The following is a 14,267-nucleotide window of genomic DNA, read 5'->3' as shown; positions in this document are numbered from 1 at the left end:
TTTTAAGAATATTTCTGGTTCCCCGCGTAACACGCGTGATCCTTATTACAAGAGATGCGTTGATTGTGTACACTTGTATCTACAAATAATGTTATTGAAGATGTAAATTTGATTACGGAAGAGCGGAGGAGACACGCGTCCCGTGTACTCGCCTCCTGAAATCCGATAACGCTCCTACTTGAGACACAAGCGTTTTTCCGCGTCGTCGAGTCGAGCATGAAATAAGCAAGTCACTAGTATCAAGAAGGAAAATCATGTTTTTGATAAATTACGTGCTTTATCAAGTATTCGGAGTGAGCGTTGCGCATTGACGCACGCTGAGGTGTGACGTGAATCACGCTGTGACTTCGTAGTAAACGTTGCATTCATAGTTTTCTAGAATTACTTGTGACAGGATTACTTTCCCAAGGAAAACGCCACAGGGCTCGTGCCGTTATTACTTCCGCTCTCGATGACTGACTAATCTGCCGAGATTGCGTCGCGCATCCTGCGCGCATACGGCTGGATTGATGGTACCAACAAATTCTCATCTGAAAACCATCGTGATTATTAGTACTCTGCGGTTAAACAACTTTGGCCGTTTGAAACAATTACGCAGTATACGCTGGGGCTATTTGCCAACGTGGTCGAATAATAATATGCGGTTATTAGCGTGCAAACGTTTATTTGTAAACACGACATTGTAATTCGCTGGCTGGCTTCGGTTATTTCCGTCGCGAAACACGAGTAGATGTTTTCGCAATTCACGTTAGCAATCCTATTTAACGTATGAGACTGTCGTACATTGGTTGCAAAACAGCTTATTCATCCATCTAATATCTTCATTATTAATAGAGAAAGCCGTTTATACGAATGACTAAGGCCTGTATTAATAGTCGTTATTTAACCTGTATTAATAGTCGTTATTTAAAGTTTGTCTCACGTGAGATATTCAGATTTTCACTCAGAATTAGAGCCAAATTTTTTAGTTGAATTATATGTTACATGTAATATTATATCTGTAATCGCGATTCAACTGAAAGAGTCTCATTTAACTCTGAGCTTAAATCTGAGTATCTCATATAGAGTATCTCATCTGAGTATCATCATAATTGTTATAATGCTTTAGAAGTGCTTACGAAAATATTAATATATTTTTCATCTTTCGAGATACGTTTCACACTTTGGCTGTGTTCCCATATTTACTGCATCACTGAAAATCTATAGTTTATGTTACATATACTATAAATTTTCAGTACTGGTAAATATTGAAATGCGGTCTTTGACACAATTCGACATGGAATTTCTTGCCGAGCAATCTCACGTGAGGAATATCGCATTTTCACTATGAAAAAAGTTACCCAATCAAGCGACAGTTCACTTTTTGTGATTTTCCTTAGGTTTCATACACAATCGACCCCTAGATCTAATTTAGAATAAAAATCCGAGTGTCTCACGCGAGATAAACTTCAAGTAACGACACTTTTAATGCACAGGTCTAAACGAAAGTGAGACTAGGCCGATAATCTGAGAAGTAACGGATATCTCTAGGAAAATGGATGGAAACGGCCGCGTTGGTAATGGTGAAACGTCTAAACCGGTCGACGATAGTCCCACGATCTTCCTCTGCAGGAATGCTCTTTCTTCACTCATTGTGCTCTTCATCCTCGTCTCCGTAGAATTTCTCGGTGTGAGCTCACCGCGTGAGAGCACCTGAGCGCCGAAGAGATCTGGACGTTGCTCTGCTCGGAGACGGTCGCCGAGAGAAAAGATCGATTCCAATACGGCCCGCGGAAATCGCGGCGGAGAGGCGGACGGCTGGTGGGCCAACCCGGATCCTGGATCTGGGTTAATTCGGAACGATGCGTCCTACGGCGTCCTGAGCGAGACGCTCCGTCGTCCGCCGGATATCGATCGCATCGCGCAGACGGCGAACCCTCCGGTAACGAACCGGAAACCGATCGTATGGCATCCCGCGATCCAGGAAGGTGGGTGCACACACAAGACCGCCAGGTGGAGGGCACCGCACCGTCGCCGCTGGAAGCCGACACCGCGATCGGCCAGGAAACCCGGATTACGAGGAGAGGAAGCGACCGGGCAGTATCGCGCCTTGCTCCTTGGCAGTTGCGCGTGAACCATCGAGCGGTGTGGAGCGCTCTCGTTGGTGCTGACGTTGATGATCCTGTTCGTCGATCGGCGGCCGATGGTACGACGTGTCGCGGTATAAGGGGGACCACCGGCGACCACGAAGTCGAAAGTCAACGTGTGAGTTCAACATTCGGTGGCGAGATCGCAGCTTATATCGATCGCAGCTTTACTTTGCGAAGTCAATTTCGCTTTGGAAATTGGGACTCGCCGTCCAGTGACTGACGGACGCGCGCGTGCACTGCTTAATTACAGTGACTAACCTGTAGCTTCGTCATCGTAATTAAAATGCACGTAGGCGACTGTGCGCGTAGGAAATGGATGTGCGATCTGGAAGAAGGTGGCGACATCGAAGTTCATCCTGCCGGCCGTTCTCGAACCGGTTTCTCCTCGTTGATTGTTATCCCGCGTGGATTCCAAGTGCCCGGAGTCACTGAGGACAAATTTCGTCACGATCATATCGGCTAACCGTCAACGTGGGTCTCTTCCTTTGGATCCTTCGGGCCCAACGCGCGAGAACTTGGCCGCAGCCCGTTACATTCCGATCTATCGCGATCAGTAATGTTTCATTACGGATATCGCTTCATTGTGCCTCAGGAACAATGCTCGACTTGACGACACGTAATCTCGCAGGCGGATTAAACGTTTGTGTAACGGTCGTTCCGTGTTTATCAGTTCTCCTCGGACAAAGTTGATGGACAGAAGTTACAAGTTCTTTGGAGAGACGCGCTAGCAGCGTTTGCACGACAATTTGAGATTCTCGCGTAATTTATTGGCAAAAATAAAACAAAGATAAAATGACAGGATGCGCGTTCTGTTACGCGCAGAAACGATATGAGATCTATGTTGGCCGAGAGGCTTTTTGCAATTTGCGGCGCTAATAACGGCGACCGAGAGTCTCCAGGATATCTGCAATCATCTTACCTGTCCGAGGAACCGCAGATAAACGTCACAGATAAATCTTGTCATTAAGTGACACGAGGCGTATGCATGATATTTCGCAGTTACACGGGACGGAGATGCGAAATCGCCGTCGAAAGGCTCCTCAAATATGTCCTACATTTTTTTACGACGTGAAACTCGCCGATTATTCTGCGCGCGCGAATTCGCCGGCAACGCGGAGGCGCGTCGCGCGAATAATTTACGGGCGATAAGTAAATTGTCGGGAAACATGTGGACAGATGTTTGTCTTAGTGATTGGTGGGTACAAGTTTGCTGGTCGTGTTCCTCGCAGTGCCTTTCGAACGCATTTGTAGAAATTAGTTAGTGTGCGCGAGAACGCGCACTGTTGACATCATCGTGTATTCCTTCTATACAACTATGGCGAACAGACGTTCAGCTTGCATCGCTTTAATCGATCGAACGACAATTTTTGTTTCAATCAATTATATCATGTGTGCTGCTATTTACTATAATCGCTATTACTATGTATTACAAGATGTACGAGAGAATTTTCTATTAATTATAAAACAATGAGAGAGCACACGAATTTTAATTTGCACAAGAATTCACACGTTTCTCATCACGATCCACCTTGTAATTAAACGCGAAACGTTCTACACGCGATATAATACGCAGCGTAATTGGATAAACATCAACACGAGACTCGTTTACGCAATCGTGCAAATAAATCCTGATTAATTCTTGCTTCGTGCATTTTCCCGCTGCGAAGTCGCTGCTCGTCCTTTATTTACAATTTCTGGCATAACGCACGGCGCGAGTTGCATCGCGTGATTTATAGGGGAAAATTGTTGCCAATTTCATTTCATTTGCGCCACCGGCTGGTATCATCAAAGCCGTCTTTTATTCAAGTTACGCAGTTGCCGTCTTGGTTAGTATGCGCAGGATTGTGTTGTGATTGTTGCGAGATTACTTCACGACAGATCGCCGGTGCAAGAAGCTTACATCAATTCAGGCACGCCAGTCGCGTTTCCTTGACACGCTCACTCGGAGCGTTTGGAACGTGAAATTACTTTCAATGATCGGTTACCTTCACCCGGTTTGCGTGGGACAAAAAGTTTTCTCGGTACGGTGAACTCGCAAAAATTGCCGTCAATTTTTGTTTCCGCGCGCACAATTACAGGTTCCCCGTCGGCTTTGTCGGTGGTCAGACACTTCCTCGATCTCAAGACTTAAACGATTTGCTGGGCGTCCAGGTAAAATATTAACTCAGTCGTGGATTTTACGTCATCTCTTTTCCGTTTCTATCTTGATTGGTTCCCACGTTTAGACAACATCGCACTTGCGAAACTAATGTAATGCGCTTGTTGTTGAATAATTTTGCGTATGGAATTACGCGTTAATATTGGAAAGATTTTGCGAACTTTGCACGTGAAAAAAAATAGTGTTGAAAGCGGTACACGAGTACGCGTGTTTTTTGTAACGACGCGATATGCACTCATATCGTCTAGGCAGCAATTACACGATAAGTCTACGTAAACGGTGACGAACGAGTTCTAGTTCTTTGTACAAAATAACAAGTGCGGTTAGTATTAGAACATTCTTCATGTCTATCTGTCGACAATGTTGACGGTGATGATGGATGCAGTATTGATGAGTGTGTGCGTATGAATTTGAAACGAGTTGAATCCTCTCATTACTATCACTTTCGCAGACGCGTATATTATCACTGACACCTTCGTGTCTGTTTTGTAAGCATCGGCTGAGAAACATCGCGCGACCTTCTGCGGCAGCGTTTAGATGAGTCGTCGTTTGAATAACGACATTGCCCTGTAATACGCGATGCATACTGGCCGTGGCTACAGATAAATGAGCGCGAAGTAATTTATGGAGCTTACATCTAATATATCGCATCTAATAAGATGGGTTTTGGAATTTCCGTTTCTGATTTAAGCGATTATTAAAATCAGATTCGAAAGCGGATTCGGTGAAACTCGCACTCGCGGAGAAGATCTGCTCGAAAGAAGCTGCTGCTGTTTATCGAACCTTTTTAATAATCAATATTACGACCGAAGCAAAAATCCCGAAGAAGCAAACACATTTAGTCGATTTCGTCACTGGATGGATTTAGGCACTCATTATTCTGGACTCTCTTTTATCGATAAAAATGCCTCTAAATGTGACTAAATTCCAATCAGAAAGCACTTTTAAGTCACTTTTAGAGAGACACTTCTATCGATAAAGAAGAATTTAGATAAGAAGGCATTTTAAAGTCCAATTGCTGTCCCCGATACATTTAAATAGTCACACATGAAAAAAAAGTTATTTGTCGCAACTAAAATAGTTGTAATATATGGATATCTAAAATATATTGCTGCATTAGCAAATTTTTTCACTGCAACGGCAAATTTTTATTGCTGTGAGATCGACCAATATAATATCAAGTTGTTAGAACATGTTGCTGTTGTACGAAAAGAATTTGCTCCTGCACCAAAAATTCGAGTAGCTAATGCAGCAATATTTTATAGGTGTCCATATATTACGTTCTTTTTTTCCGTGCAGGCGATTACTAAATAATAAAGGCTAAAAGATAGTAATGTCGCAATGAGAATTGAAACGTAGGGAAACAATGCGGGTGGATTGCGCACGAGGGCAGATAGTGAGAAATAATGTCAATTGAAGTCGCATTAAGAGACCGGTCATAATTGGCGTGAAGCGAAGCAGAGCGCGGGCATTGACAATCCTTTTCTTCTCAGGCTCGCGCGTGATATGACCCAGTCTCGCGAGGTCCTGGCGATGATGGACGCGCACACAACCACGTTCGGACGCAAGAGGGGCTGCACGATTTCCCGATGCGGTGCCTTCCTGCTGGGCGCATTCTTCCTCATCTGTCTGGTCGCCACGGGTCTGCTGGTGTACCACTTTGCGCCCTGCCTCGAGGACAAGCAAGCCAAACAATGCGATGACTTTTCAGAAGATATTTCGGTTTTAGTGAGCGCGAGGAAGTTTTCGGCGACGCCCGCGAAGAAGAAGGTGGACGTCAGACTTCCTCGAACCGTAGTGCCCGATTCGTACGAGATATGGCTGATACCGTTCATATGGGAGGGTAACTTCACCTTCCACGGCGAGGTAAATGCAATTTCTCAATTCGGTAACACTGAGAGAAAAATGTATGATATTTGGAACTATAATGGCATAGTAAAAATATTATAGTTAGGAATATAATTTTTATAGTAAATGTTACCATAATATTTACAATATAAATATAGTATAACTGACCCGTGTAAAATTTTTATCAAGAATTATAATTATTTGAAATAAAAAATATGGTAAGGTGGCAAATATTGAATGGTACGAGAAATTAACTATTTTATATAGTCAATACTTATATAGTCAAATTAACTTATACATTAACTTATACTTATATAGTCAAATTAACTATTTTATATAGTCAATACAATTGGAATATTTGGCAAATATAGGTACATGTAACTATACTCTCAAAAGATGCTTTACCATATATATAGAATAATAAGATGGTGACTATAATCTGTGTTCATTCTACTATATCTTCATGTTTAGATGAACTATAAATATATGTTTGAGGCCAAAACGAATTATAAAATATAGTGAGATTATAGTTATTCCAACTATTTTTTTCTCTCAGTGAATGCGTTCACATGCACACACATAACACACACACACACACACACACGCACATACTGTTTCGCAATGAGCGCGTTGTTTGTTAACGAATCGATTGACAGAGCTAAAAGAAGGAGAGAGAGAGAGAGAAAGAGAGAGAGAGAAAGATCGTTTTATTAAGGACGAGCAATGATAGACGTTTACTTCGGTGTTACATCTCTCTGTTGCGAAATATCGTACGTCGTTTCTAACGCGCGGCGCCGGCTATCGCCGGGACGCCTCTACTTTTTGTGAGATTTTCTCACGATTCGCGAAGCCGTATCGACCGAACCGGTGCGAGCCGGTTCGGCCGTCATTACCAACGCCGACTTTCTAGCTGGAATCGAAAGCGCGCTGTTTTTCTACGTACTTAATTCCCAATTCGATACATGCGTATATTCCTGCACCGCCGTCACGAAAAGAGGCGCGCGTGCCGTTTAACGCGACCGTTCACTTTCATATGCCAATACCACACGAGAGAACAGGCTTAGGCGGATCACGTGTGCTCCGATCTCCTGACTTTCTGTCAATGTTTCGTTTTCTTTCTTTTCACTTTCTTCCGTGCCTCCCGACCCGGCCCGGTGATCTCTCTCGAATTGCCAGCGAGAGAGAATGCGTTTGATCTCGGGGCTACACTGTGGGTCAAATTGAGTTTCGCACTTCTATAGCCACATTCAGAGAACCTTAAGAGGCCATATTTAAATAACAAATGATGAATACTTCCTTGTTAATCAGGATGATACTTAGTATTTCGGAATGCTCTCTCGAACGCCGATGAGCTTATCGGGAGCTTTATTTGCGATAAAAAATGTAGTATTCGCAATTTGTTGGAAATAGACGTTACAATATTTCGACTCTTGAAAATATATGATCACTTGATTCAGGTGAAAATTTGGGTGAATGTGACGGAGAATACGAACAACATCACGATGCATGCCGTTGATATGAACATAGACAGGGGTTTCACGAGCATCAAGGAACCTATAGGCAACAACAAGACTAAGGTAGTTGGAATCGTGGAGCAGAGGAACGACACTGAGCGACAAATCTACGTGATTAGAACGTCGGACAAGTTGATGAAGGGCAAACAATACGTGGTGCATCTCAAGTTCATCGGCTACCTGAACGATTACCTGCAAGGTTTTTACAGAAGCTCGTACACCGTTGGCAATGAGACGAGGTAAATAAACGGCATCGCAATGGCATGAATGCCATTCAGCTGTAGCAGTGACGTTTCCTTGGACAAATTACAAAAATTAAAATTAATTTATAGGTACGTTTATGTCTCTAAGACTAATATTTTATAAATAACACGAGGAGAATTTGGATGTGAAATTAATTTAAATTCAGAAGAGCGTAGTTTGTATCACGCTAAGTACTATCATTTCTAACGTTGTCCATCGAGCTTTTACCGTAGCGAAGTATTTTCGTTAGGGATGGATCGCGAAAGTGATTATCCTTCGGACAACCTCATCGCAGTTGCGTGTTTAGATAAGGTACAGACTCAAACAAGGGCTCATGTCGGCTGTTTGCCAAAGGTATCTCGGTTCTGCATTATAGATGGATCGCCACGACTCAGTTCCAACCTACAGATGCACGCCGTGCTTTCCCCTGTTTCGACGAGCCGGCACTGAAAGCCAAGTTCCAGATCAACATAGCGCGTCCCAGAAACATGACATCTATCTCGAATATGCCCAGGAGAGGGCAACCGATGCCAGTGTGAGTAACTATATTGTACCTTCGCGTCAGATGTTATCGTGATGTTACCGTCGCGCTATTCTCTAAATCTGATCTATAACTCGCGATTTTGACACAAGTTTTGCGATCGCAACTGAACTCAGAAATACAGTATCTTTATTCTCCACTCAGAGAATATTTCTCTTTGCGATTCGGAGAATTTTTTGGAATTTTTGAAAAAATTCTGAAAATTTTTCTGTGGAAAAAATTTAAATTAAAAATAAAAATCTTAAAAAACTTACATTATCCAAATGAAGTCGTTAATTGTCATTTTCATAAAAAAGTTGACACAGGCAAAATTCATAAATAAAGAAACATTATTTAACATTATACTAAATTACTAAATACGTAAACAGCGACTATTTAAATTGACATCTTTCCAGCGTTTTCTTAATTAATTTTTAGATTAGTTTCTCTTAGAAAACTCTTATTGTGTCTCTTTCAGGCCTGGCTTACATACGTACGTTTGGGATCATTATGAGCGTTCGGTGCCGATGTCTACGTACTTAGTAGCCTTCATAGTTTCCGACTTCGATGAACGGAAATCGGAAGATGGGAAGTTTAGAGTATGGGCGCGCCACGAAGCCATTAACCAGGCAAAGTATAGCTTGATCATCGGCCCGAAGATACTCAAGTACTACGAGGAGTATTTCAAGATCGAATTCCCGCTGCCAAAGATGGATATGGTTGCTTTGCCTGACTTCGCCGCCGGCGCTATGGAAAATTGGGGCTTGATCACTTATAGGTAAAGTCATGAGATACATTATCCACGTTGTTTGTAATTATCCGACATGCCATGTACGTTTAATTGTTGCACGAAGAGTAAAATAAAACACTATCGCTTTTGTTATTTCGACAAATATTTCCGAACGAATTCCGACGGCTTCAGGTACATAAGATTCACCTGGGTCTTCGCCGAGAGATAAACGATTGTACTTTTTTTTTCCTTCTCTAATTTATCATTTTGTCAATTTAGGGAAACCGCGATGTTGTACCAGGAAGGCGTTTCGACCAGTAGCAATCAACAACGCGTGGCCACCGTGGTATCTCACGAGCTCGCGCATCAGTGGTTTGGGAATCTGGTGACTCCAAGTTGGTGGACGGATCTTTGGTTGAATGAGGGTTTTGCCAGCTACGTCGAGTACATTGGCATGAATGCGGTAAGTATCGTTTGAAGACGATATTAAACGATAAAATCAAAATGATAGTTCAATTAACGTGGTCTCTCTGAATAACGTGCTATCTTAATGGCCAAATTAGCGGTATGAAATAAGCCTAGACGTCTCAAATACATTCGAGAAATTGCATCCATCGTATTATTGCTATAACAACGCGAATTTAATATTTTTAAAATATTCAGGTGGAACCATCGTGGCGAGTGTTGGAACAGTTTGTCGTTCATGATCTTCAAAATGTATTCGCTCTGGACGCTTTGGAATCTTCTCACCCTATATCTATCGAAGTCGGCAATCCTGATGAAATCAGTGAAATTTTTGATAAAATTTCCTACGGCAAAGGTACTTGACGATTTTTCACATGACACCATAATCCTGCGCGCAACTTATTTAATTGTACGTACCGGGATTGCTTCAGGTGCTTCTATAATAAGGATGATGGATCATTTCCTCACCACAGAAGTCTTCAAACAGGGCCTGACTAATTATTTGAATACAAAGTGAGTAGAAATTAATATCTTAGACTTTTTTTATAATTGTTTGCACTCCAAGTGATTTCAAAGATACTTGTAATAATGTTCTATATATAATATATATGATATGTGCGAATAAATGTCTCTGCTAAATCCGCAGAGCCTATCAAAGCGCCGAGCAGAACGATTTGTGGTACGCTTTGACCGAGCAAGCTCACAAAGACAAGGTACTTGATTCAAGCGTGACCGTCAAACAAATCATGGACACTTGGACTCTGCAAACCGGCTTTCCCACGGTCACCGTTACGCGAAACTACAACAACAATAGTATGACTCTCACGCAGGTACGTGAATGGTAAATAAACTGAGCGAAGCGCGTAAACAGACAATGTTTAGTGTTTCTTCTTCAAAAGTATGACCCTTGTGTGGTCCATATATCTAATCTGTCGCACTAATCTGTGACAGAGATATATTATTTAGACAATTACGATTTTCTTTACGCATGTCATCTGCTTCTCGTAGGAACGCTTTCTGCTTCGTAACAGCAGCATGACGGTCACAACTCATTCGGAACCATTATGGTGGATACCCATCACTTATACGACCGAGAAGCAATTAAATTTCAACAACACTCAACCCTCAAAGTGGATGAATGCGGAACGCTCGATCACTATGAAAGATTTGGACGTGAGTCCGTCTCAATGGATACTTCTCAACGTGCAAGAAACTGGTAATCACATCGCGGCCAAGTATCCGCGATTGCGGTATTTGTATTTCTCCGTTGTGGAGATAGATTTATTTCAAAAGTGTTTCACTTGTGTTATCGCGACTGCTCGGGAAAAATAATGTTTTGATTGATAATCTAAAAATATCAATTTTGGAAAAATTTTCGCTTGTCCACTATTTGCTAGAGTGCGAATACATAGCGTATAAATGTGATATTAAACGACATAATTGATTTCTTTGGTAGGATACTACAGAGTGAATTATGACAGGACAAACTGGCAGATGATAATTAAGCAGTTAAACAAGCAAAATTTCAAGGACATCTCGACGATCAATCGAGCGCAGTTGATCGACGACGCTCTGAATTTGGCTAGAGCCGGCAAGCTCGACTACAACATCGCTTTCGACGTTACTTCTTATTTAGCCCACGAGACAGAATATTTGCCTTGGAAGGCAGCCTTCAATGCTTTAAATTATCTCGACGACATGCTGATCAAAACTCATGGCTATGATAAATTCAGGGTAAATATCAAAGATTATTTCTGATAAGATATATATATGTTCATGAGAAACTTTTGAAATATTGTAATTTGTCATAACGTTTCGAAAAACTTTCTAAAATGTATCCTTTGCTAAAAAAGTTGACGAACAAGACTGTAAAACTGCCGATAGATATAATTGAATATTTTTCAGTTATACGTGTTAAAACTATTGGATAACGTGTATAAGCAAGTCGGCTTTACTGACAAAGCGGGAGATCCTCAGCTGACAGTCTTCACGCGAATTGACGTTCTAAATTGGGCTTGCGACTTCGGCCACGAGGACTGCCTTCTAAATGCCGTGCAACAATTCCGCAATTGGCGCAATACTCCTAATCCGGACGTCAATAATCCGTAAGTGGAGACGACGTATCGCGATAACAAGAGACATTGTCAAGTGCATGAATTATTTATCAGCTCATCGTGACGTTTCCAGATATGAATCGATTGGGATGATCGAGTTGTGTTATTCATCCCGACGATATGTTGGATATTGCAAACCAACTATTTCACTATGTATTTCTACTTTCAAGCGCCCGGAACTTCTTTGTCACTTTTGATAATAATAATCAATGAAATTACGTTTATCATGTTTTTCTAATGAGAAACTTTACCGTTGTAGAATCTCGCCGAACCTGAAAGGCGTCGTTTATTGCACGGCTATTCGAGTAGGCGGACAGAGCGAATGGGAGTTCGCTTGGCAACGATATCGCTCGACTAACGTTGGATCGGAGAAGGATCTGCTCTTACAAGCGCTAGGCTGCACAAGGGAGCCGTGGCTACTAAATCGATACTTGGACTGGAGCGTCACAGAAAATACAGGCATCAGGAAGCAGGATGCCGCCCGAGTATTCAACGCGGTAGCCAACAATGTCGTCGGACAGCCGATCGCGTTCAGTTACTTCAGGAACAAGTGGGCGCGCCTCAGGAAGTAGTGAGTTGTCGAGATTAAAAAATTGGTCTCACATTTCTTTTGTTTATTTGTTAGTGTCGTAGAGAGCTGTCTTCTTAGAATAGCTACGTGATTTTGTAACATTGAGTTACTCTTATTACAGATAAGATTCTTCTTAAAATGAATCTTTTCTTACTTTCAGCTTCGGAACGTCGCTGTTAACCGTCAATAACATTGCCAAGTCGGTTACTAGAGGAATAAGCACGAGATATGATTTGAAAGATGTGAGTTGCACTTTGGAAGTAATTTAACAAGTTAAAAAGTAGCTTGAGCTAAGAGATACATAACGAGAATATCGATTATAATTTCATTGGACAAGTTCCAAGAAGTTATAATCAAACCTACGCGTCCTTTACGCTTCAATTTATGTAGTTTTGGATTAAAAATAATTCGATATCGCCTTGACTTTTAATATAAAAAAAAAACATAAAAATAAGTGAGATTTATTAATAAAAATTGTTTTCTATTCAACGTACGCTGAAGAATTACGCAAATACCTGGCGTAAACACGTTCGCCGAATGAGTTTTTTTCACTGCGCTTATCATAAATTAACTCCTTGCAGAGTGCTACATCATGTGTTTTTGTTATATTTTCAGCTGCTGGAGTTCGCGATCGAGCACAAAGAAGAGCTTAGCAGCGCGACACGAGCCGTCCTCCAAGCGGTGGAGCAGGCGGAAGCCAACATACGATGGATCGACAACAATCACGCAACGATACGCGGCTGGTTGCGAAGAAACACCGCGTAATAAATACGTCCGACAGAAAATCAGTCTTCCGTGGTATCAAGTTTATTTCGCAGAGCGATGCTTTCCGAGTGACACAATTGATATATCGCGCGCGAACGATGCAATTCTCCTTCGAGTTTGCCGAATTAGCGCAAAGATTCGTCCATTCGTCCACACAGCAGACGCGCGGAACAAAATCGCCAAATAGTCCATCGGCTTGTACAAGAAGATATTATGTGTTTTTGTATGTATTTGTAAATATATGTACGGCCAGCATTATCACATGTACTGGGCGTCGCGTCGGCATGCGAGTCAATATGGCGGGTAAAACGATTTGCAACACTTTTTCATATTTTTTTTTGCTCTTTTTAATGACAAAAATGAATGTAAACCGTCTTGCAAACGAGTACACCAAGCTCCAACTACATTTGTGCCCGAACACGCGCATCTGTCGGCGAAGCGAGTATGCAACCCGTCATACTTACCAATATGTCGATGCCACACCTTGTACACGATATTTATAAGATCAACAGAGCGGGCTAGCTCTCCGGTGTATGCGGGTTTACATTCCCCATTATATCGCTAGATTACAGGGGGATTTTGAATATCTCCCGAGTGATAACGTTAGGAATCTCTTCAAAGTGTTGTCTTGGATCTTGCCTCGTGGTCGACATCGCTCCGGACTCGAAGAAGAAGAAAAAGTAATTCGCAAATTGAGCAACGGAGACGATTCAGGTTCGCGAGATGAGAGTTCGCGGGTACTGCGGAAGGCGCGAACTCATTAGAAAATCTTTTGACTTTGGAAATGTGCGTGATTTGTCTTACGTTAAGCGTTCAGCCGAACAGCGATCGATAACCACGATATTGAAATGCGCAATAGAGAAACATTGTATGTCGAATCGTCAGCATATATTTGTAAAAAAAGGAATAATAAAAGTTAAAGTAATGGTTGTCATGAATCGCCAGAAAGAAGATAGCAATTAAACACAATGACGTTTTCTTTTCAGTGCAAAGAAAATCAAGAGCTATCGTGCGCAAAAGAGAACGTTACCTCGTTAATAAGAGCCGCGTTTATCCAATGATCGTTGAGACATTCGTTATGACATATGTTGAAAATGACTATTTTGAATCGCCTATCAACCAAAATAATAAAAGGATTTATTTATATATATATATACTTCTATATATATATATATATATACTTCTATATATATATATATATATATATATA

General features: G+C 41.7%; 1 protein-coding gene across 3 annotated transcripts in view; it reads left to right on the top strand.

Moving 5' to 3' along the window:
- The window catches only part of LOC116851884 (aminopeptidase N), a 37,116-nt gene extending 22,939 nt beyond the window's left edge, over positions 1-14,177 (top strand). Inside the window, exons 1-15 of one of the 3 annotated variants that reach the window (XM_032831760.1) lie at positions 1,813-2,244; positions 5,781-6,153; positions 7,593-7,888; positions 8,269-8,427; positions 8,891-9,190; positions 9,422-9,605; positions 9,806-9,962; positions 10,039-10,120; positions 10,254-10,437; positions 10,616-10,823; positions 11,064-11,341; positions 11,513-11,712; positions 11,981-12,292; positions 12,453-12,534; positions 12,908-14,177. In XM_032831760.1, the coding sequence (XP_032687651.1) occupies positions 5,794-6,153; positions 7,593-7,888; positions 8,269-8,427; positions 8,891-9,190; positions 9,422-9,605; positions 9,806-9,962; positions 10,039-10,120; positions 10,254-10,437; positions 10,616-10,823; positions 11,064-11,341; positions 11,513-11,712; positions 11,981-12,292; positions 12,453-12,534; positions 12,908-13,057 (2,952 nt within the window). In that variant the 5' untranslated portion in view covers positions 1,813-2,244; positions 5,781-5,793 and the 3' untranslated portion in view covers positions 13,058-14,177. Of the gene's footprint in view, positions 1-1,812; positions 2,245-3,980; positions 4,281-5,780; positions 6,154-7,592; positions 7,889-8,268; positions 8,428-8,890; positions 9,191-9,421; positions 9,606-9,805; positions 9,963-10,038; positions 10,121-10,253; positions 10,438-10,615; positions 10,824-11,063; positions 11,342-11,512; positions 11,713-11,980; positions 12,293-12,452; positions 12,535-12,907 lie in introns of those variants that run through there. The other 2 variants (XM_032831762.1, XM_032831761.1) reach the window with 2 other exon arrangements.
- The last annotated feature ends 90 nt before the right edge of the window (positions 14,178-14,267 follow it).

Source organism: Odontomachus brunneus, unplaced genomic scaffold (genome assembly GCF_010583005.1).
Source record: "Odontomachus brunneus isolate Ranch 3 - 2012 unplaced genomic scaffold, Obru_v1 Obru_scaffold_195, whole genome shotgun sequence".
Taxonomy (NCBI): domain Eukaryota; kingdom Metazoa; phylum Arthropoda; class Insecta; order Hymenoptera; family Formicidae; genus Odontomachus; species Odontomachus brunneus.
Note: the sequence above shows the minus strand (reverse complement) of the source record. Positions and strands in the feature narration are given on the sequence as shown.